Source organism: Colias eurytheme, chromosome 31 (assembly GCF_061535395.1).
Source record: "Colias eurytheme isolate Ceu_HAF_F1 chromosome 31, ilColEury1 Martin Lab GWU primary, whole genome shotgun sequence".
NCBI classification, from domain to species: domain Eukaryota; kingdom Metazoa; phylum Arthropoda; class Insecta; order Lepidoptera; family Pieridae; genus Colias; species Colias eurytheme.
This window is the reverse complement of record NC_143010.1, coordinates 301,429-326,057: the sequence shown is the minus strand read 5'-3', so window position 1 is coordinate 326,057 and position 24,629 is coordinate 301,429. Positions and strand designations below refer to the sequence as shown.

General features: G+C 32.0%; 1 protein-coding gene across 1 annotated transcript in view; it reads left to right on the top strand.

Annotated features, from left to right (window-relative positions):
• The window catches only part of LOC149895305 (uncharacterized), a 43,769-nt gene that overhangs the window by 18,437 nt on the left and 703 nt on the right, over positions 1 to 24,629 (top strand). Inside the window, exons 2-5 of the mRNA XM_090119067.1 lie at positions 21,582 to 22,362; positions 22,770 to 23,547; positions 23,871 to 24,022; positions 24,308 to 24,483. Of these exons, the coding sequence (XP_089975193.1) occupies positions 21,582 to 22,362; positions 22,770 to 23,547; positions 23,871 to 24,022; positions 24,308 to 24,483 (1,887 nt within the window). The remainder of the gene's footprint in view (positions 1 to 21,581; positions 22,363 to 22,769; positions 23,548 to 23,870; positions 24,023 to 24,307; positions 24,484 to 24,629) is intronic.

Genomic DNA, 24,629 nt, shown 5'->3' with positions numbered 1-24,629 from the left:
TATAACAATAGACAAGATGATACAGATTCGCACGGGAATTCGCGTATTGTTTGACAGTTTGACAGGTCATGACCCCGAGGGATGCGGAAGTTTGTCTATGCCCCGATTTTTTTTTATTGTGCGCGCTATGGCTCTGTGATATTTATGGCGCCATTTTGAAATGCGTGTTATACATTTATATAGTCTATTGTTATTTTGATTTTCGCAAATATTTCTTAGAGGAAAAGTTTCGGATAAATATTTGGTGAAGACATATATAAATAAATAGATTTAATATATCAACATAATCTTAATATATATAAATCTCGTGTCACAATGTTTGTCTCCTAAACCACTTAACCGATTATAATAAAATTCGCACACCATATTGTGCAGTTCGATCCAACTTGAGAGATAGGATAGTTTAAACATGTAGGTACCACGGGCGAAGCCGGGGCGGACCACTAGTTTAATATATGCGACATTATATTGTATGAGTCATTTTTAGTTTTTATTTCGTAGATATATTTTTTATAGCTGTGCTACTCCGCTCCTATCGGTCTTAACTCTTAGCGTGTTAATATTATAAATCTATACTAATATTATAAAGCTGAAGAGTTTGTTTGTTTGTTTGAACGCGCTTATCTCAGGAACTACTGGTCCGATTTGAAAAATTCTTACGGTGTTAGACAGCCCGTTTATCGAGGCAGGCTATTGGCTATATATTATCATTACGCTAAGAGCATCAGGAGTGGAGCAATGCGGGTGAAACCGCGGGGCACAGCTAGTTATAATATATGTATGTATATGTAGAATGTAGTCTATACTTATTCTAGTTTCAATACTCTAATTTTTTATTCATGTAATCTTATACAAGTGTTAATAAATATATTTTTTTAACAAGTACCTTTTGAATGTATTTTCTAACTATCCCTTTCTCCCTTTGTTATATTTTTAAAACAAGGAATACTATCTCTTTCATTGTCAACCGATTAGAAAGAGACAGCATATCCTTTGTCATTAAAATAGATTATGCAAAAAATGTATTAACATAATATATAATTTTTTATAACACAAAAATATCCCACGGTGTTTTTTGCAAACTGGTTTTTGTTAAAAAAAAATCTTTATTTTTTTGCAATAAATTAAAAACTTGATATTTTTTATGGCGATGTGTCATGTGCCTATCTTTCCTTGAATGAGAAAGTATTAAGTAATACATTTCGATTAAACGGATGAATTTTTTTGGATGAAATCTTTCGATATAAAAGAAAGTGTTAGTTAAATTTACCACTTTCATTAACGTTTTTAAAGATAATTTTGAATCTATACTAATATAAAGCTGAAGAATTTGTTTGTTTGAACGCGCTAATCTCGGGAATTACTGGTCCGATTTGAAAAATTCTTTGGGTGTTAGATAGCCCATTTATCGAGGAAGGCTATAGGCTATATCATCACGCTAAGACCAACAGGAGCGGAGCAATGCGGGTGAAACCGCGGGGAACAGCTAGTATTATATGTAAGCGAATATACGCAAAAAATCTTTCACTATCAGCTTTCCTGCGGATTCGCCCGCTTTGTCTAAAACATAATAAATTATATACTAAAACCTTCCTCTTGAATCACTCTATCTATTAAAAAAAACCGCATCAAAATCCGTTGCGTAGTTTTTAAGATCTAAGCATACATAGACAGCGACAGCGACTTTTCTTATACTACTAGCGGTCCGCCCCGGCTTCGCCCGTGGTACATGTTTACGTTTTCTCTACATAAGAACCGTCCTCGTACTTCAAGGAATATAATAAAAAAAGAAATAATGTCCTATAATATTTAATATTTATATAATATTTTTATATATAAGATGTAGTGATAATAAATATTAATTATTATTTATTAATTTATATCTAAATTCTAAACATATAATAGAACCGCAAAACTATATTATTATTTATTTTATGTATTTATCCTGTTTTGCTATTTCAAATAACCGTTACATTTATCGTTATTATTTAACGTTCTCTGTATAAATAGACTTGATAAAAAAGAGCGGGCACACGTGTCAGAAGTGAAACTTCTTTGGCAAGGTTCAAAGATACCAAAATCGTCGCGTTACTCCATGACGTGACGGTATTGCCATGACGCGACCTTGTTTTACTCGCAACGCGCCTAAAGAAGTTTCACTTCAATAACTAATGTTTTTTTTTAATTTAATTTTCAATAAAATATATTCTACTTGTATTATAAAGAGGAAAGTAAGGTAAGATGCATCTACTAAAATTCATCAAAATACGTTCATCCGTTTTGGAGATACAAAGCTATAAACAACACATTTATTCGTACAGGATAAGTATTATCAATATTGCACTTTGCAGGCAATTCCGCGGACTAAATTTTATATTATTTATTATCGAATATTTTGTGTATTTTGTTATCTGAATGTAAAACATTATTAATTAAAATTCTGTTTCGTCCGTTTGATAGCAGTATTTATATTTTAAAAACAATGTTAACAAAATTTGCATGTATGTATTTAAAACTAACCATACTACCCGGCTTCGTCGGATAAACCGGGATAAAAATAAATAAAATATTAAACTATGTCACCAAAAATATATAAGTAGGTAAGTATACAGTATCTTATCCGCTCATATGCTTTGCGCAACCACAGTTGCAAAAATAAAATACGCTAAATTGCTTGCAAAAAAAATAAAGGTAGCCTACTTTGCTAGTGCTCTGGAACGTGCACCGCGCGTTCGACGCACCGCTATTAAAACTTAATTTATGACTTCCGCGAGAGGAGTACTTCAAATATATTGACTGTAATCGATTGCTATTGTAATAATACTATACAAAACTGTGTTATTTTTGCAATATATGATTACCGTATACCTTAAAAAGTTATGAAATCGTCTAAAGTCTACTAACTTTTAAAGTCGTCTTTATTACATATTTATTAAAACGGTCACTAAAATATTACTTTATAACAATAAAACACATGTTAGAGAATTATCTGGTAAGTAAACACGAGTAGAAATCAATAAAATACAACAATTACGGCATATTTTAACACTTCCTTGTAAGACACGTAAGATACAAACTAAGATATTCCCAAAATTCTGTTTGAAAGGTTGGTAGTACTGGGGAGAAATAGACGAATCAATTAGTTGTCTTTGGTTGAAATACGTAAAAATTAGACTCTGAGAGTATGAAATAGAGTTTATAATCAATTGAAATAAGAAAGTCGCTTTGCAACCACAGTTGCGCGAAACAAGATTCTCGATCGTGTTTTTGCAACTGTGGTTGCGCGTAGCTAAGTAAGGGGTCATTTTTTTTTTCTCAAGCATATGAGCGGTTATATATTGGTGAAAATATTTTCATAATCAGTAAAGTAATTTCGAAGCTCAGGAATCAAATCAAATAAAAACTTTTATACTTAAATCAGATTTCCATGAGATTTTGAAATTCGGAAAATATATCAAGAAAATTGAAGGAAATTATGAAAATTACTTACCTACATATAAAAATCGTACGCCATTACGAAAAAAAATAAATTCATAAACCATTGAAATGGATATAACAATCATATTTAAAAAGCCCATACATTTAGTGCAATTATTTCAACCTAATTATTCTCAAACAATGCACATACGATAATAGACCTAAATGTGTGAACAAAAGATTCAAAATGGCATAATAATACGTTACTAAGGGACCATAGTCTTGCAAGAACCGTTGGTGACGTCACGGGTATTGTTTGTGTTAAGGCGACGTTATACGCCGAGCGTAAGCGCCTTCATTTGAAATAAAAAATGTTAAGTTTAAAAAAAACACACTTAACGATAATGATATAAAATTATTGTATTATCGCCGATCCTTGATAAGTGCACAAAGTTTGAATTAAATCTGTCCGTTTGAATACTCAATATCGAGAAAGGATTCGGTTACATAATATACAAACGTACCGGTGAAGTAAATAAAAACGTATTGAAACTGTTTTAGACATACAAATTCATTAAACTATATAGTATGTACTAGCTTTCCACCCGCAGCTTTGCCCGCGCAGTCAAAGAAAAACCCGCATAGTTCCCTTTCCCGTGGGATTTCCGGGATAAAACCTATCCTATTTCCCGGGATAAAAAGTAGCCTATGTCCTTTCTCGGGTATAAAAATATCTCTCGAGTAACAGACAGACAGACAGAGTTACTTTCGCATTTATAATACATATTAGTATGGATATGTATTGTAAAAATAAAATTTAACATTTTCACATATCAAATTATGAATCAAATTATTATTTATTTTCTTTCTTCAAATAATGAAGAAAAAATTTACCAATAATTTTCAATTAAATAAAAATACATCTGCGCCTTAACAACGTTCGCGCCATTCTTTTGTCTATGGCGCCCGTCAGATAGTGCACATGAAACTCCTTCTTATTTTCTTATTGTGTTTCTTAACGAATTATTGAAAAACGTTAACTCATAACTGTAAGTTTACAAAATAAATTATAAAAAGTGTTTATGATACTTAACATTTTTGTTCTTATAAGACGTATTCTTAAAAAAATCTAAAACTGTATAAGTATGAAAATTTGTAACATCAACTACCTCACTAACATGAAGCTGCGAAATCGCATAGTAGGCATTCGAATAAAAAGTAGCATAAATGTAAAAAACTCAAACCATTATTAAATTTACCAAATTATTAACTTTACTTATTTTAATTTTTTTTCTATGCTAATTCAGAACATATCTCGAACAAATTAAAAACCACGAAAAGCGATGCATCCATTGCATTTTAAATACATCCAACATCAGCTGTAGTCTGTACCTATATCCATGAACACAATTTAGTTCGAATCCGAATGTTTTTATATTACTAAATATTAATACCTACATTAGATGTAATCAAAATTGTTCTATTTATTTATTACACATGTAACAGATCTGCCCTCATTGTGACATGTGGCCAATTGACCCAGTTCAAAGTTTTGATAATACTAGTTGACTCCCGCGACTTTGTGGACATTATAATTTTATATCATACTAATATTATAGACGCGAATGTTTGTAAGAAAATATGGATGTTTGTTGCTTTTTTATGCAACAATGATGATTGGATCTGTATAAAATTTGGTACAGAGATAGATCATAATGTGGATTGGCATTTGGCACATAGGTAACTATTTACGCGAGTTAAGCTCCAGTGGCTTGATTATATTTAGAATTCTATACTTATTATTTTCTCTGTAGAAAAGTATGTACTTACGTGAAAGCTCTGTCAATTTAGGCTCACGTGTTTTGGAGAACAGATAAACAAACAGCTGCAATCGCTTATAATGTAAACATTTCAAAAAATTGGTAAAAAGCAATTCTTTTACGTTACTCAAACTCGATGCAAATTTAGGAAACTTAAAAGTGTTTTTATTACTTTTTAATAGCAATTTTGGAATCTCTAAAAAAAAATTAAAACTCTACTGACTACAAACAAATACCTACCTACATACATTTTATTTATCTATATTTCTTCAATTCATACAAACAACCATAAACAACACTATATTATACTGCATTTTTCAGCACGACCGTTATGATGACGTCAGCAACGGTCCCTCAGTCCGATTGCGGCCAAGGACTGAGCATAGACTAGCGATTGTTTTTATCTGAGGTTGACGTAATTCTTTATGCTCTAATTTTGATACTATGTTTAATATAATTAATCTGTTTATAATTGGGAAGATTATTGCTTCATACAAGCAGTTATTTTTTATTTTCTTACGTTTTGAACAACAAACAAAATATATTTCTTCTGTATAAGTAATATTAGTATTTACTACATAATATTTAGTTTAGACCAAAGCTTATACTAAAACTTAAAGCTTATAGTGCATTGCACATAATATCTAGATTGAGATGTGTGTATTCTCATTGTATTGATTTATAGCTATATTAAATAGGTACTTAAGTTTCCAAGAATCGATGAAAAAATAAGGAAATTACTTTTAACGCCGCATCCATTTTTTTCGCTCCATGGCAATTATCCCAAGTGTGGTCTCGATTTTCGAACTTCACGTTCGAAATTCAAATTTGGGTTCGAAATTAATGGTGCATTTACACGTTCGTGCGTATAGCGATGTCAAAGAGACGATTATGCGTGATATTGTGACGTCATTAATTAGCAATCCAATATAATAGAAATAATGTTTTTAAAGTGAAACTTTTATTACATCGTCTCAAACTTTTTGGTCTGTGTAGCGCATGTCGCGTGTATCGCGGCTGCCGAGTAGGTATACCTACTCGGCAGCCGACCGTCACGCGACATGCGCTACACAAAGCAGTGTTCGGAACCGTTCGAACAGTTTCACTTTTACCGTGGTTTCATAAAACCACACAACATTTTTTTTAAAGTACCACCTATTTGAAAGGTCGCTTTTACTGAGAAGAATCTGCAAGAAAAGCTATATTCTATCAAACATATTATAGCAATTTTTGATTAAACTAAACGAATGTTACGTCGAATGTGTAAATGCAGCATTAAATTTTATTCGTAACACGTGCATAGATTAAAAAGGCGGCAAACCGGCACAGATAAGTAACGATAAGTAAGTTATCAATGAAGTGGCCTAAGTTGGCGAAGTTCAAGTGTCCTTGAAACTTTAACTTAGATATGACTTAATACTTATGAATGAACTAGCTTTCCGCCCGCGGCTTCTCCCGCGATTTCAGAGAAAAACTCGCATAGTTCCCGTTCCAGTGTGATTTCCGGGATAAAACCTATCCTATGTGTTAATCCAAGTTACCCTCTATTTGTTTGCTAAATTTCATTGTAATCGGTTCAATAGTATTTGCGTGAAAGAGTAACAAACACACACACACATCCTCAGAAACTTTGGCATTTATAATATTAGTAGGACCATGTAGGACTTAATAATTAATAATTATGAATGAATTTCTAGACGTAAGTTTTGTAACAGCGTAGGCGTGTAAATACTTCCTGATATTTGTAAATTATATTCAAACGAACATAGAGCAAGAGCAAGAGCATTCTTTCGTGATCTTTTAGTGTAAACGAAAACTCGTAAGTGTTGTTCAGTATTAGAACATTGCATACAATCTTTTCGAACGCACTAAGAACAACGAAAGAATGCTCTACGCCTGTTTACACTAAAATAATTTGACATATGTAGTTTAGAATGAGCATTCGCTCGTTTTATGTAAACGCACTGAACGTGATTTTTAACGTTTTGTATGAAGTTTCGTTACTGGTCATATTATTATATACTGTGGTCATTTTATGAATGGCGGTTAAACAGCGGATGTGTTCATTACAACCTGGATGTGACGTCACAAGTGTTGAATCTTGCGTAATTGTAGGGAGCTTGATTGTCTTAAGCAACGGAACGTGTCGTGTTGGACACACATACAAACATAATGTACGAAAGAATATTATGTATGTCACGTGACTGTTTATTTTAAATTTTTTGCTATACATAGACATCACTACATAGTATAAAACATAGTCGCTTTCTCTGTCCCTATGTCCCTTTGTACCTATGCTTAAATCTTTAAAACTACGCAACGGATTTTGATGCGGTTTTTTTTAATAGATAGAGCGATTCAAGAGGAAGGTTTAAGTATATATTTTATTAGGTTTTAGACAAAGCAGGCGAAGCCGCGGGCGGTAAGCTAGTATATGTATATACGTAAATGCTCAAAATTGGTTGGAAATTGGAACTTTAATAACAGATGGTCTTCTTTTTAATTCGGTAAAATTGTCATTTTATTATATTTTTCAGTCATGTATTTTTTTCCAACAACGAAAAAAATACCTATAAAAGCGAATTTTTGCGTGTATTGGTCTCTCAATCAATTAAGGGGGCGCATAAAGCAAACTAACCAATCTTCTATTAGATGATACATGTAATATGCAAGACCAAATCTAAAAAATAAAATATATATCAAACTAGATGATATGTTCAACGATTCTGTTTAATCAAAAACATAAAATATTAAAATTTACTCGATAAAAAAAAATCACCAAGTTCGCTCTAATTTGCACACTTTTACGTTTTCTACTTGACATGGTAATACTTATTATGATTTTTTTTTCATAAACAATTATATTAAAACATTTGCAAGTTATTTGTCAGAGCATTTTGTGTAATTACTTTTAGTTTTGGTTTTATCTGCGATAAACCACTTTTGGCGCTCTTTTTTTCTCGAGATAAACGTTTGATTTTGTCACGATATAAGTGGTTTATCGCAGATAAAACCAAAACTAAAAGTAATTGCACAAAATGCTCTGACAAATATCTTGCAAATGTTTTAATATAATTGTTTATGAAAAAAAAATCATAATAAGTATTACCATGTCAAGTAGAAAACGTAAAAGTGTGCAAATTAGAGCTAACTTGGTGATTTTTTTTTATCGAGTAAATTTTAATATTTTATGTTTTTGATTAAACAGAATCGTTGAACATATCATCTAGTTTGATATATATTTTATTTTTTAGATTTGGTCTTGCATATTACACGTATCATCTAATAGAAGATTGGTTATTTTGCTTTATACGCCCCCTTAATAATTCATATTTATAGTGTTAAATGTTTTCTTTCTCTCTTTCACAATAACATTAGTAACTGGCGTGGTTGCCTGGCAGAAATCGCTGCATAATGATAAGGCCGCCCTTTGTGCATGTTTATTGTAAATTGTTATTTTATGTGCTTGGTTTATTGCACAATAAATTGTTAAATAAATAAATAACTCCCAATACAAAGCTTTACAAGATTTCAAATCGATGTCCCCTACAGGCTACATAGTACCACTAAACGGACCTCCCGCATGGTAGCATATGCCCATATGCACAGCACAGCATATGCGATATATGCATATTAAATAACATAACAGGTGATGCTTCTGCTCAATTAAGCTAACTAATGACCTAGATGCACTAATTCAAAGTTAATTTACTAGAGTTACAAGTTTTAAATTGGTCTGGAAATTTTGGGTGTATAAGACATAAGAATCGCATACCAAATGTTGTTTTAATATTATTTGGGTGTATAAGAATTGCATAACTTAAAATATACAACTTTAATATACTTAATTGTAAAACATAAATACTACTTTTGCCTCTAACATAATATGATATTTTTGTGAATGTGTTGAAATTGTGTGAAATATCTAAGAATCCATACTACCTAATATTATAAATGCGAAAGTAACTCTGTCTGTCTGTCTGTTACTCAATCACGCCATCAATTTGCATGAAATTTGGTATAGAGATATTTTGATACCCGAGAAAGGACATAGGATAGGTTTCATCCCGGAAATCCTACGGGAAGAGGTTTTTCTTTGTAAACGCGGGCGAAACCGCGGGCGGAAAGCTAGTAATAAATATTTTTGTTTTCTTTGAGTACTAGTCACGGGAGAAAAACTTATGTTACTGTATGTTAATGTAGTTTTACAATTTATAAAAAGAAAATCGAGCACTATTTGAGTAAATTGTTACAATTTAACAACTTTAATAAGTTTAAAGTTGACAAAGAAACATGTATTACAAACTTTGATCTACACTTTTGCATTAAATCACAAAATAAAGAAAAACATTACAGTTTAAACAAAGGATGTGGTCAGGAACGGAACTCGGCTTGATGTCTCCGAGGCCGAGGGAGTCAAAATAGGGTGCGGTACACACTCTTGTCCTTGTGAATAAAGGTACGTCTACACAGTGCTAAGAATTCGAGTAATGATGCGTCTACACAGGGCTAATAATCCGAGAAATGGTGCGTCTACACAGTGCTAAGAATTTGAGTAATGGTACGTCTACACAGTACCACAGATTACTAAATATTTATTTATGTATGGAAGTGAAAATTATTTAGGCACGTTGAGAGTAAAATTTCAAGGTTGCGTCATGGCAATACCGTTACGTCATGGAGTGAGGCGACGATGGCTTCTCTTACTGAGTAACTTGGGCTATTTTTATACTTTAAGTTCAAACGTCATTCCATTCATCATCATAAAATATTATTTAAAGACATAAAAATTTTAAAATATAATAATATAGTAATAATACAAGTTTTCAGGATCCTCTTGCTAGTCTAGAGCTAGACTCGTCAAGGTCTTATTGATAGCCTAAGTCTCTGCTCCGATTTCCAATGCATTATTAATTACATTTAAATCCACTTTTTATGAAGCTATTGCATAGCTTCTATCGCGGGCCTTGAGCGCGGGGACCGAATCGAGAAATTCTGTAACGAAAAAACCTCACGCTCTCCACTCCGACGGGCGGAGGTGTGGCTTGAAGGCATGCTATGCAAAATAGCTTTACCGCGGCAGTCCCCGAGTGCCACACGTCTTATTTTTCCTTAGCTCTGTATCACCGCACCTTTATTTCAAGTTATACTTTGACGCTCGCCTCGTGAAGATACAAATAGATCTTCTTTTTAATACTTGTAATGAGTTTTAACTTTTTAGTATGTTTGGCCTTGAAATGTACTGAAAATTAAATTTTATAAAACACCTAGAATAAATTTCTTTAAATTGAAATCCACATTTTAAACCATCTGTGAAACAATATGTCTAAAATAATTAAATATCAAACAATATTAATTCTTCTTGAAATAAACATCTTCAATTAACTACTGTTAATTTTTACAAGTGTAATATAATTAATAACTACCTACCCGCAGGAATACCATAGACAACCAAGAACAAAAGACCAACTATAGAGTATAGAAAATTGAAACAAAAGACAAGACCATAGACAATCGATCGCCGGAAGCACGTGCGTCCCATTCACTTTCGTTCAACGAATTATGAATGGAACAAACATGTGTTTTTAGTTTGTAGTTTATGGCCGGCATTCCATGTTTGAAATTTGAATTTGGAATGTTTGTTTTTTGGAATTTTTTGAAGAACTTACACCGTCTTTCTGAAATAATTAATTAAGATTCTAATTTTTTTTTCAATGTTAAAAAGTAAATAACTTATGAGATTTATAAAAATAAACAATAATCTTCCTATTGTTTGTACTGTACTATGACTAAAATATTATCAAAATCAGTTCAGCCGTTTCTACTTACTTACACCTATCACATGATTCCTCAAATATTTGTTAAAAGTTTCAAAAAAACTTAGAAAATGTTATTTTTTAGCGTTTTTTGCAACGCAACGGACAGCAGATGTTTATATCGATAAGATATGAAGGAAATAGTTGTTATTGGCCTGATAAAGATTAAATATCTATTAAAAACTTAATTTAAAACATAAATTTTAGTTGACACGCCATTTTAGTAATATTTGGACATTGTTTAAAGAAGTTGTTTCATTATAGATTAACATTTATATGAATAACTAGCGGTCCGCCCCCGCTTCGCCCGTGGTACATATTTCGCAATAAAAGGTAGCCTATGTTCTTTCTTAGGGTCTAAAGATTATCTGTGCCAAATTTCATCAAAATCGGTCCAGTAGTTTTAATGCGTGAAATCCATACATACATAATTACAAACTTTTCCTCTTTATAATATTAGTATAGATATTTGAATAGACATACTTAAAAAGTTGTATTCGGAATGGCTTTTATTTACATTTAGTTGTCAAATTTTGCGCAGGTAAACTTGTCCCTCAAAACTTTTTTACTTCTATACCATTAAAAAGTTAACTGTCACTCAAAACTTTCAGCAAATACAAACTTAATCGCATTACTAATAATATATTAATAAAAGAAAGGCCTATTTTTAATTTTTAATTTTATTTTTTAAAGTAACATTGTGGTTTTTTCTGGTAACAGAAGGGTTTTCCATACAAATTTGACCTGTCCCAAGTAGCACTTCGTTACAGAAAATATAAAATAACTACAAATTCCAATAAACCAACCCACATCAATTAAAATATTACTACATATAAACAGAATATTGTAAATATTTCTAAGAGTAGATTTTAAAAGCGATCAGTGCTAAAATTTATTTTATAAAATTTTTTTTAACTTTGTCCCACGTAGTGTTTAGAATCGTGTGCTCTACTATGTTACTAAATAAATAATTACTCAAAATAGAGGTGGCGCTGTTTTCGACTTTCTATTAGCTTGAGCAAAGTTTCTGCAGCCATTGTGGTCGTTTGTTAGGTCGGGGGGAGGGGTACATTGAATTTCAGTCGACCGCATGGCGTTGAGCGTGCCGCGTGTTTTTATTCCGCATCAACATTGTTACCTCCCTATTAACGTAACTAAAACCGTTTTTTTCTATTATTTTACGTTCAATTTGTTGTTTAAGGGGTAATTATGCTCAATTTGAAATAAAAAAATAACTAAATGCATTATTCTATGATTTATGTCTTTTAGAATGTAAAATTTACAACTCTGTTATCATCATTCTGTTACTTAGCTCATGGTAACAGAGTTGAGTAAGCATGTATTCTTTAACTTTTGTTTGAAATTTTATATTTGTAATATTTTTTTTCTTAATAATCGGTTTCCTTAAGTAATTTTGAGTTGTTATATGTAAATAAATCATATATAATTAAATGTTACCTTGAAGAAATTGTTACAGGATATTCTGCCGTTATTAACGCCCTTAAAATGCTTCTCACGCTAGCTGAGCAGCAAGCAAGTTAAGAGAAACATATCGCAGTTATTTACAGATTATATAAAATTGAAGTAACAATTACAAACAGTTAACAAGAGATACGAGACGTATTAAAAACAATGCAACAGAGAAAAACGAAAAAAGTCTAAAAATAAGGACGGCAATCCAGTAAATCCAGTAAAAACTATTAAAAAACGCCATGAAAAAGTTAAGAATCGGAAGGAAAAGTATGCTATTGATAAAATATTTGACAAGAAGGCCGTTAAATTCTCTAGGCAGGAAATACAAATTATAAAAGAGTGTCTTGCTGTGGATCAAAGTTTCATATGAAAAAAATCAGCCCACATGTAAGAAAAATGTTTTAAAAACCAAAATCAATCTTTTCGAACGTGAAAACATATCAAGAGTATGCAATTTATTCACTTATAGTACAAAAAAAACAACTAAGTTACTGTGTTACAACTCTGTTATTTTCGTGTCCCGAAGATTAAAGAACATATTTACGAAATTTTGGAAAAGCTATTCAATATAATACTGCTATATTACAATAGGTTAATTTGCCAGTTAATGAAGCGGTTATATGTTGTAATTAGCTGTTAATTTATAGATATTTCATGGAGTTGTGTAGAATTTAAGGTTTGTTATTATTCATAAAGTAACAGAGTTGACTAAAACTTTAAATGAATTACTGTAAAACTTAAAAAAAAGCTTGTACTTTTAATGGTGATTATAAGATATAAGACTGTAATTAATATAAAAGCCAAAATATGTGCGACTGGCTTATTTAATTTTATGATAAAAGGAAAAGTATAATGATAACAGAGTTGTATTTTTTCACCACCCTGACGCACTAAATCTGAAATAAATCTTAAATTATTAGCTAAACATCGCGGCCAACTTAAATAAACCCTACTTCAGTTGTTTTAACAGGCACAGGCATAAAGAAAAGTTCAATTTTAAAATATTTTCTTTTTCACATTTTTGAAATCTGCAGTTACGTTTACCTGCGCAAAATTTGACAATGACCCATATTATGTGCTAGAAACTAACGTTCAACTTTACACACTAAGTACTAATACTAATCATAAATAAAAAAATCATAAATACACAATTATATTCCTACTTCATCAATTTTATTATTTTTTTTAGTCTCGCAAAATTATAAATATCAAAATCATCAATTTCTAAACTTACCCTAATGTCAAAATGACCGCGCAAATGTTTTTTTTTTAACGCTCGCGACGACGTGACGCGCGGGCTCAATATGCCAGCATCGATCGGTAACGGTCTGTGTGGGCACCGATTCACTAGATACATTTACCTATAGTATTTAAACTAGATTTCCGCCCGCGGCTTCGCCCGCTTTGTCTAAAACCAAAAAAATTATATACTAAAACCTTCCTCTTGAATCACTCTATCTATTAAAAAACGCATCAAAATCCATTGTTTAGTATTAAAGATTTGAGCATATATGGGGACATACACGTAGGGACAGAGAAAGCGACTTTGTTATACATATACACAGAGTTATATACTATGTAGTGAAGTTAAACCAAAGTTGCTGTCTGTCCCTGTGTATGCTTAGATTACAACTACGTAACGGATTTTGATCTTTTTTTGTAGATAGAGTGGTTTTTTAAGGGTTTTGTACATAATTTGTTAAGTTTTAGACAACGCGGGCGAAGCCGTGGGTGGAAATTGAGTACCTATATATTTTAGTTTGGGGTTAAATTTTATTGACGTTCGGATACGCGCTGCGCAGTTTTTTTGTTTTTAGATCGATCGACTTATTTATTGTTATTAGATTCCATTGTTTTCGTGTTTGCTTTTTTTGTTTGATTAATAGAATGATAATAATGTTTTAATAATGTTGATTAATAGAATGATAATAATGTTGTAATTTAAGTCTTAAGTCCCTATTATAGATAACTTTCATATACATAATTTATTACTTTTTGGTTATTTTTGTAATAATCTTGAAGTTGATGAAAAATTTTTAACTCAAACGATTGGATATTTTTAATACTTACCATAGCCAAATACTTCGATGTTTATTATAAAACGTCCGTATTTAATACTAATACATATAATACAACGAAGGGACAGAAATATCAATATATATATACAGGGTGTCCCACTTTCGGTATACTAAGCGCAAAGGGACTTGTAGTTTTGCATACGCTGAGTACGTAAAAAATAATTATAAAATTCCAGACGAATTTTTTTTTAAAATAGAGGAATTCTTAAAATTCCATGTGTACACCCCCAACAAGCAAACCGCCCAACTTTGCCACCCGCATGTGAGCTATCGTTTAAGATTATGTTTTCATAGACAAAATACTCACATTAGCAAAGCGGTATATGCCGGCTGCGCGAAGCTAGAGACGAATACATAGATTTTAAGGAAAAATTTAGCAAAAAATTTTTCGCGTAATTTTGTTATTTAAGTATTTTTTATGTGATCAGTGTATGCAAAACTACAAGTCCCTTCGCGCTTAGTATACCGAAAGCGGGACACCCTGTATATATACAAGTCGTGTACATCCATCCGGTATATGCAATAACTGATATGCAAGGGGACAGACGGAACTCAATATTATTTGTATATATATGTATAATGTCGGTCTGATTAGAATAAATTGAATGTTCAAAACGACATATTGAAGTAAGTTTTTGTATGTAGGTACATCGTATTTTCATGTTGTAAGTTTAGTATTGGGTCTTCAAAAAGTACAGTTACTGATTTTACTGAAGAAATAAAACTGAATCGTCTCTATGAGTCTCTATGTATTGCCAAAGTAACTTATAATAATTGCCATGGCATTTATACACAGCTATTTTTAAGAAAATTGTTTAATTAATATCAAGACATTCAATCTACGTTTGAACAGATTAATGCAAAAATAATCACGATTTTTGAAACTGTATCCAGAAAAAAAATAAAACAATTTATTTTAATTCGAACTGTCATTTTTTTAACCAGCTACCGGTCTGTGCACTGATAAATAAAACTTATTGCAGAAACAATTGCTTCAATTTTTTCTTCGAACTGTCAAATTTTTTTTCAGCACAGATAAATAAAATCACAGATAATAAAGCTTATTGACCTCGCGCAATCTAAGGCTATTGTACTGTATTCGCAAGACCGTTACAATCTTACCACCCTCTTCTCAATCTCAGCTGTAGCAGATGCCAGTTGCAATCAGCTGCCGTGGCACGCGCCATTTTAAACCTTTGACCTACCTTTCTATTGTTACCGTCAACAAGGAAATTTTCTTAGACATGAACTGAGAGGTCAGTCTTGTATCGGAGTTCGCGGGATGCGGACGTGTTCCGGTGTTCCGTTTTAAAATATTAGATTTCGTTGTTAGTTTTTTAGTGTTGTGTCAAAATGTTTAGTTTGTTCGATTGTTGTTTCCAAGGAGTGCATGCAAGGTTTGTTTTTATTTTTTTTAGCAGTTAGTGAATTTTTATGATTTATTTATTTTATATTTTTAACAAATGGAAATACTGATTACATAGGACGAGGAAATTATATGTAAGCAATTCTTTACAGTCTTGAAATATAGTAAAATATAATTCTGATTCATTTCAATCATTTTTTTTCTTATCAGTTATCACTTTTCAAAATAATTAACAATAGAATTCACCGAAGACAAATTTTCATCTACCTTATCACTAAAAGTACTTTAAAATTAGATTGTTTTATTACACAAGAACATAAGTATAATATGTACCTAGCTACTTCCCCAGATTACAGTAAACTACGTACTTACTTTATTTTTTTATTTCGCGCGTCGAGTGAAACCGCGCGGCACATCTAGTTTCCTATAATCCAAATATCCAACCCCAATGATAATTCGCACAATACACACACACACAAAAACATTTTGTGTGTGTGGGTGTATGTGTGTGTACACCCACATAGCACGTGCTGTATTTGATCGGATTTTTTTCACCATCAGGTGGCGGGGGACGCCACGTGCCAACAATAGTGAAATAAATAGAGTACACTGTTCAATTGATGCTTTTTTCTGAATAAAGTGTTTGGATGGATGGGATGAGATGTCTTACGGGATAAATTATACATAGCTATATTTTTTTGTTTTTAAATATGTACTACCTAAACGATTTTTTTTATAAATTTAGTTGTACCTAATTTGTCACATCTTGCAATTGTTATTTAACCCTATAATATTATTTATGTACAATATTCATGTTAAATAATATTATAATTTATAAGTATGATTTTTAATTTTTATAAAATTTGTTCAAAACTTAATTTATTTGCCTCTGTATAATATTACTCTATGCATGTTATATTTACGTTTACCATTCACTTTTTTAAATGTAAATACATACATACAAAACTACGCCCACTATTTTTATGAATGTACCTATTACCTATATTATATTTTTTGTATGTTATATTTATATAAAAAATGTACTAGTTCAGAGAGCCTATTACAGTATTAAGGAATATATATGGACGATAAAAACCCATGGAGATTGGAGGGTTGTCGCATAATAACCACAGGACAGTTCTTTGGCATATTATGTTAATATAATTATTATGATGTTACATACCTATGTAATTTGTAAAATTGTAAAACTGATATGATTAAAAAGAGCAACTATGGAGTTTCTTGCCGGTTCTTCTCCGTAGATACTGCTTTCCGAATCGGTGGTAAATGTTAAAAATATGTACCTAATGACGTTTCAAAAGTGCTTCTAGAAGAAGTCTAATTGAATAAATAAATGTTTGAGTTTGAGTTTGATATATAAACTTAATTGTATACAAAATAATTATATATGTATAACTAGCTATGCCACGCGGTTTTACCCGCATTGCTCTGCTCCTGACGGTCTTAGCGTGATTATATATAGCCTATAGCCTTCCTCGAAAAATGGGCTATCTAACACCGAAATAATTTTTCAAATCGTATCACTAGTTCCTGAGATTAGCGCGTTCAAACAAACTCTTCAGCTTTATAATATTAAGTATAGAAGATAAAACAACACTATCAGCTTCCGAGTATGTAAAATGATCCTGTATTAGATAAGAAAAATGTCGACAGATTATATTTGTAATAAATATTTTTAACGGACTTTCACATAGAAGATATTTAAAGAATTTATTAACGAGTTAACTTATAAGTTATAAGTTAATGACGTAATACCATAAATTTACTAATCGTCCAATTAATTATTCAAATTTTGATTATAAGTCATAAAAAATATGTATAAAATTAACGATGAAAAATATATTTGTAAGGTCGATAGCCCTTACATTCCTTACTATAATAAATAATAAATATAATAATTGTATATTTCGTTATTATGGAAATATTACTGAATAAGTTTCTAAAATTACTTCTTATAGACAGATTTTACAATTGCTATTGTTAAAAAGATGCAGTATACTAAAGAAATATCAATAAATAAAACTATACATTAAGGGTCGATTTTTCAATGCTTGGTTAAAATTTATCCGTCCAATAAAGTATTACACGAACATATTAAAATGTCACCTATAAACTGTCAAATACGGACAACTAGAATTCATTTTGAAATGGTAGTTTAATACGTTATTCGATGAATAAGTTTTAACCAAGGATTGAAAAATTAGCCCTAAAACCACAGATTTCTAAACTATTGTACTACGTACATATTAAAAAAAATCCAACAAGATTTTCAAATTTAAAACACGATCAAACTACCGAAATTTTCATCAAGAAAACTACACATTACATACGGCATCAAGTCTGCCACAGAACATCAAAACAAAAAATAATCGATAACCCGCCAAATCACAGCACAGATAACGGTAAATCCACCCCATAATATAAATATCGATTCAACGGTTGCAAGGGTGCAACGGCTTTCCCCATTTCATTACGTATATTGTACTAACCGTTTTTTTCTATCACGGAACAAAATTAGGGATGACGTCACTCGCATAGATTTTATACGAACTTCTTTTTTAAAGATGGCTAGGGAGACACTGATAAAAGTTTTTTTTTTAAAAACGGTCGGAATTTTAGTTTTGCGATAAAAATGTGTATGGAATCCATGTTTGCCTAATTTAAGTCTTAATTAAACTGTATATGAGTACAGATTAGAAATTTTTTTGTAAAAATAAATATCTACACGAAAAAAAACTTACAAGCTCTTAATTTTATAGTCATAAGAAAGCGTAGTAAATAAACTTTCCTGAAATTACGTAACAGAAAAGACTAATTTATCAACTAAACAAAAATTTATTCATTACTAGCTTCCGCCCGCGACTCCGTCCGCGCGGAAAAATTAAGATTTATTTATTTCTACGTATTTTTCCGGGATAAAAAGTATCCTATTTTATGCCCAGGATAATAAGGTATAATTATACCAAGTTTCATCGAAATCGAACCGTTAGTTTTTACGTGATGCCTTCACATACAGACAGACAGACAGACAGACAGACAAAAATTTTTTTAATCACATATTTGGGTTTGGTATCGATCCAGTAACACCCCCTGCTATTTATTTTTTCAATATTTTCAATGTACAGAATTGACCCTTCTACAGATTTATTATATGTATAGATTTTACATAACTTTTGCTTTTACAATTACTACACCAATTCTCATCAATTTTACCACGGCTATAAATATCAGCAGGCAAAGACAGGAAACACCTATCCTTGGCATAACCTTGTGGTAAGCTCGGTAAGCTCGTGGTTTTTGTCATATCGCATCGGTTGACATTGACACATGTGAAGAATTCGGTTCAATTTCCGTCAGGGAATAACGGCTATCTATTTATAGATTTCTGAATCTGTGGTAGCGAAAATGACGTTAAAAAAAACTAATTACATCTGTCAAATTGATGTCATTTTTAAAATAAACACATTTTTTTTAATAATACTACTTCGTATTGTTTGAAATTTCTTAAACCGTTTAAAATGAAATCAAACCAAAATGTATGCATGTGTAACGTTAATAAGATTATTTTTTGAAATTTGTAATTCAAATGATTAGCGCCAAAAACCGTTCGGAAACACACTGCATAAAAAGCGCATTACTCGAATTCACACAATAGATATAAAAGGACCCTTTTTTGCTTTATATTATCTTAAACTTGCCCAAATTATGATAACTTGTCCGTTTATCAAGTGAAATGGTCCTTTTTTCTATTCAATGATAACAAATATATGGATTAGCAAGCTTTTAGCTGAATTACGGGCATAATAAACATAGTGCTGATAATTTTTATGACTTTTAAGTACAAGCCCTGTGTATTGTAAACTGAACTGCAAAGTTGTTATCATATCGTAAAATATTAAGGCAAAAAAATCCATTTAATGCAATTCCGTACTGCTTTGGCGGGTTTTTTTGTAAAGAACACCATTATACTTGCTTTTAATTTGTCCCTTTTGTGAACTTGTTTATAAGAGACGTATTGCCGCTTACCGTTACAGCCCGGACCCTTGACTGTGATAAGAAAGTGCAGTCATTGTGAGCAAGGGTAGACTTCAAAGGGACCAGACAAGTTCTAAAATGCAAGTAAAGTACGTTAAAAATTATTAAAAAACAAACCCACTTTTTTGTTAACTAAATGTTGAAGTGAACTTAACATATTGTCTTTCCGGCGCCTATTTTACTTTTTAAGTGGAAAAAGTATAAAAGTTGGAAGGAGGAAAAGGCTAGTAAAATGACAATAAAAATTTAACGGTGATACATTTTACATCCGTTACAAATCGGTTATAATGGTTTATTCATGATCTTCGGTGGCGGGACCCCGTCTTTTAAATATGTTGAATATTGATTGGCCAACTGATTTCTTCGAGGGATGCATCTTCCCATTCAAACATTGAATATTTGAATATTAAACAGATCTATACAAACCGTTTATCATCCGTGATATAGTTCAACAAATTTTGTGAATCTGCATAAAATTAACTAGCGCGTATCCGAACGCATAAAATGGCAATGTCACATGCCGGTATCAAAGCGCGCGAATCTACCACCTGATTCATTCAATATTTTCATCTACCTGTTTTCATAATGTTATTTCTAATACAGTTTTGTGTTAAAAGTGTTATAATTTCGTTTTAAAGTTTGCGCTGTGAGTTCACATAACCTTTCCGTGAAGAAAAGTGTGTGACGGCTAAGGGTGTGGAACCAGTTTATATATTGACGATATTAGTCGTGATGTTCGATGTCTAAAAAGTTTATTGTTAACTTATTTGGGGTCTGATATTGTCAAGAGACAGCCCGTGGGATCGTTATTAGTTAGGGGTGTGATTGGCTTACCCTTTAAGACAAGGTTAGGTATGTTACAAAAAATTGGGTGAGAAAATATACTTGGACGTATTGACGGCACGATTTATAGATTTTATATTGTGTACGTAATTCAATACGTCTTTTGAACTTTAGGTTTCAAAATTTACAATGTGGATACTTACTTACTCCTGTTTTATTTGATAATAATTTTTTTGAGATGTAATGTTTTTAATAATTAAGTATCATGATTTTTTCAATAAAACTGAATAAAAAATAATACTTGCCTGCATATACACAGCTGATTACATAACAATGTTAATAGATATCATTTATTTAACACTAGCTTTTCGCCCGCGGCTTCGCCCGCTTTGTCTAAAACATAATAAATTATATACTAAAACCTTCCTCTTGAATCACTCTAAAAAAAACGCATCAAAATCCGTTGAGCAGTTTTAAAGATTTAAGCATACATAGGGACATAGGGACAGAGAAAGCGACTTTGTTTTATACTATGTAGTGATAGTGATTGAAAGCTACATCTAAATCTAGATCTTGTTCATTATTTATACAATACATACAATTACATATTTTATTTATTTCTAACAATTCAATGTACAATACCAAATTAAAAATAATTAAAATCAATATTTAAAACAATGAACTAACATAGTACATAATTCAACCATATTTATCATAAATCTTCCATACTACCCACTTTAAACCGATATTAAATCCAATTTCCTTGTTACAGGCTCATCACAGAAAACTTCAGAATAAATTCCGGTAACAATGCAACGAAACGCAAACAAGAGGAGGCCCTATCTCACAACTATAAGATAAAAGTTCGACCGCATTCCATAGACTTCAATAAACAGAGCTCCCCGTTAACACCACAGCGTAAAGTCCTTGGAGAGATACAGTCGCCAACACAACAAAACTTCAACAATATACAGAACTCGCCTATCGCACAAAGAAAAGTGTTCAACGATATACAGAACTCGCCTATTGCACAACGAAAAGTGTTCAACGATTTACAGAACTCGCCTATTGCACAACGAAAAGTGTTCAACGATATACAGAACTCGCCTATCGCACAACGAAAAGTGTTCAACGATATACAGAACTCACCAAATATTCAACGGAATTCTCAACTATCAAATTCGCCTATCACTCAACGAAAATTTAACGATATCAGTTCACCGTCACGTCGTGTGTTAGGTGACATACAGAATTCACCATTTAACGGTACTGCAAATAGATTAGAAAAATCACCGTATTCACACACAGTATATTCACCAAAATTAACACCGCTATATTTAAAAGAATCACCGTTGTACAAAAATTCGCCTACCATGGAACGTTTGAGGTCCCCGTTAATAAATTCAAGGAAACGGAATAGAATTTCCAGAATATTCGAGGATCGGAATAATTTTCGTGCGAACAAAGAGAATGAAAGATTCAATATTGAGGAAGAGACGCAGGATTGTATGTTTGGACAGTTCGAAACAAAGAGCAATTGGTCCGAAACCAAGGTAATTTATTTTAAGTATTATTAATCAAGCCTGATAATACTCATCAAGCACATATATATTTTTATTTTTTGAGTAAAAAAAAAATTCAATATATCATTTACTAATAACTATGATTGAATTAAAGTTTTTCTCTCAACTATTAAACCAACTACTACCACTACCACTACTTAATAATGTAAATTGACCAAACTGTCAAAAATTATTAATTTATAATCACAATATTTGTGTTCTTTCTTCTGTAGACTAGAAAACTGAGCAAAATATGAGTAATGTTTCACTGATTTTTTCAACCAATTCAAACTGTTACAACCTGTTATTTAAAATCATGCATTGTCCAATTGAATGTCCGTTTTGTAACTAATATGACATTATTATACATAATATACTTAATCAATTAACTATTCCAGTTGGACTTCACAAACCTCCAAACTAAAGCGGACGAATCCGACATATACGTACCCGAAAAGACACTCCCCGTAGAAACAGAATTCGAAACCCTCCACGATCTGGAAGAAGAATTCGATGCCCAAAACTTTGACGAGTGCAAATACGAAATAATATCTACAGATAGCCCCAATATAATATCTAGTGGAAGGTCAAATACAAGGAAAATCAACGCTGGCAACTTTATATTTGGTGCTCCATTATCTGACAGTGAAACATCTACATCTTTTAACAAACCCACCACTTCTAGAGCTCTAAACTTTAAAAATGAACGAACTAAATCTACTAGAGTGTTAAATTTCGATGAAGACTTCGAATTTACATCTCCGAAGAAAACGCTATCAGTAAAAAAGAGTTTAAAGTTCTCGGAGAGTCCGAAATTGGAGAAATCGAACAGTATTACATCAATTAGTTCAATATCGAAGCGATTAACCTCAGAATCGGTGGAAAGTGGTTTCATATCGGAATTTGAAGAGCCATTTTTGGACATAGAAGAAATATCAAGTTCGCCCAAAATTTCGAACTTTAGTGAATTACTCTCCGGACAAATTAAAGATAGTTTTACGGAGAAATTGAAAGTGCACAGGAGTTTGAGTTTCGATCCGAGAGAGAGTAATAAGAGAGTCAGTCAAGAAGAAAGTTCTAGTAGTAAGAGATTGAAATCTGAACATGTTAAGCGGCCCGTCTTGCAACGTGCGTTTTCGGAAAATAATGCGTCGATTATGTCTGCTTTGGCGAGGTGTAAGTATTTTTTTTACTAGTTTTTATGTACAATTATATCATGTTATTATATTACAGTGGAATCCGTTTATAATGACTGGCCGGTTGGCTTGGTTGGTAGTGACCCTGCCTTCCAAGCCAGAGGTTGTGGGTTCGATTCCCACCCGGGGCAAATATTTGTGTGATGAACATAGATGTTTGCTCTGTGTCCGGGTGTTAATTATCTATATAAGTATTTATTTAAGATTATATATGTGTGTTTATCAGTCATCTGGTTTCCATAACACAAGCGAAAGCTTATACATCTGCAAACACGATTTTTTCATAATATCACAAATTTCCAGCTGCCTGCGAACCAGATCTCATCGGTGACTTCTCGCTACCCTTCGCATTACCCCTCACCTCCGGAGACCATGTAGACCTGAAGTCGATATCCTGTGATACCCTCGCTGCGTTGATTAGAGGAGAGTATCATGATACTGTGCATGATTATCAGGTTAGTTTTTATTTTTAAAATTATCTTAATATGTATATATAAATCTCGTGTCACAATGTTTGTCCTCAATGGACTCCTAAACCACTTAACCGATTATAATAAAATTCGCACACCATGTGCAGTTCGATCCAACTTGAGAGATAGGATAGTAGACATGTAGGTACCACGGGCGAAGCCGGGGCGGACCACTAGTAAATTTATAAATATATCAGGTTCGATTCCTGCTTTGTGGTCGAATTTTTTATATTTTTTATTATTATTAATTAAAAATATTTCTTCTTCCAGGTAATAGACTGCCGCTACCCCTATGAATACGAAGGTGGTCACATCCTCGGTGCCAAGAACCTGTACACCAATGATCAGATCCTCGAGCTGATGGAGGCTGTTCCGATGAGGGACGGCAGCAAACGGAGTATCCTGGTGTTTCATTGTGAATTCTCACTCGAGCGGGGGCCTAAATTGTAAGTATTATTAAGATTGTGTAAAAATATTGAAAAAAAAAACTATAACAAATTGTAATACTGAAATGATTTAAAAGAGCAACTATGGAGTTGCTTGCCGATTCTTCTCCGTAGATACTGCTTTCCGAATCGGTGGTAAATGTTAA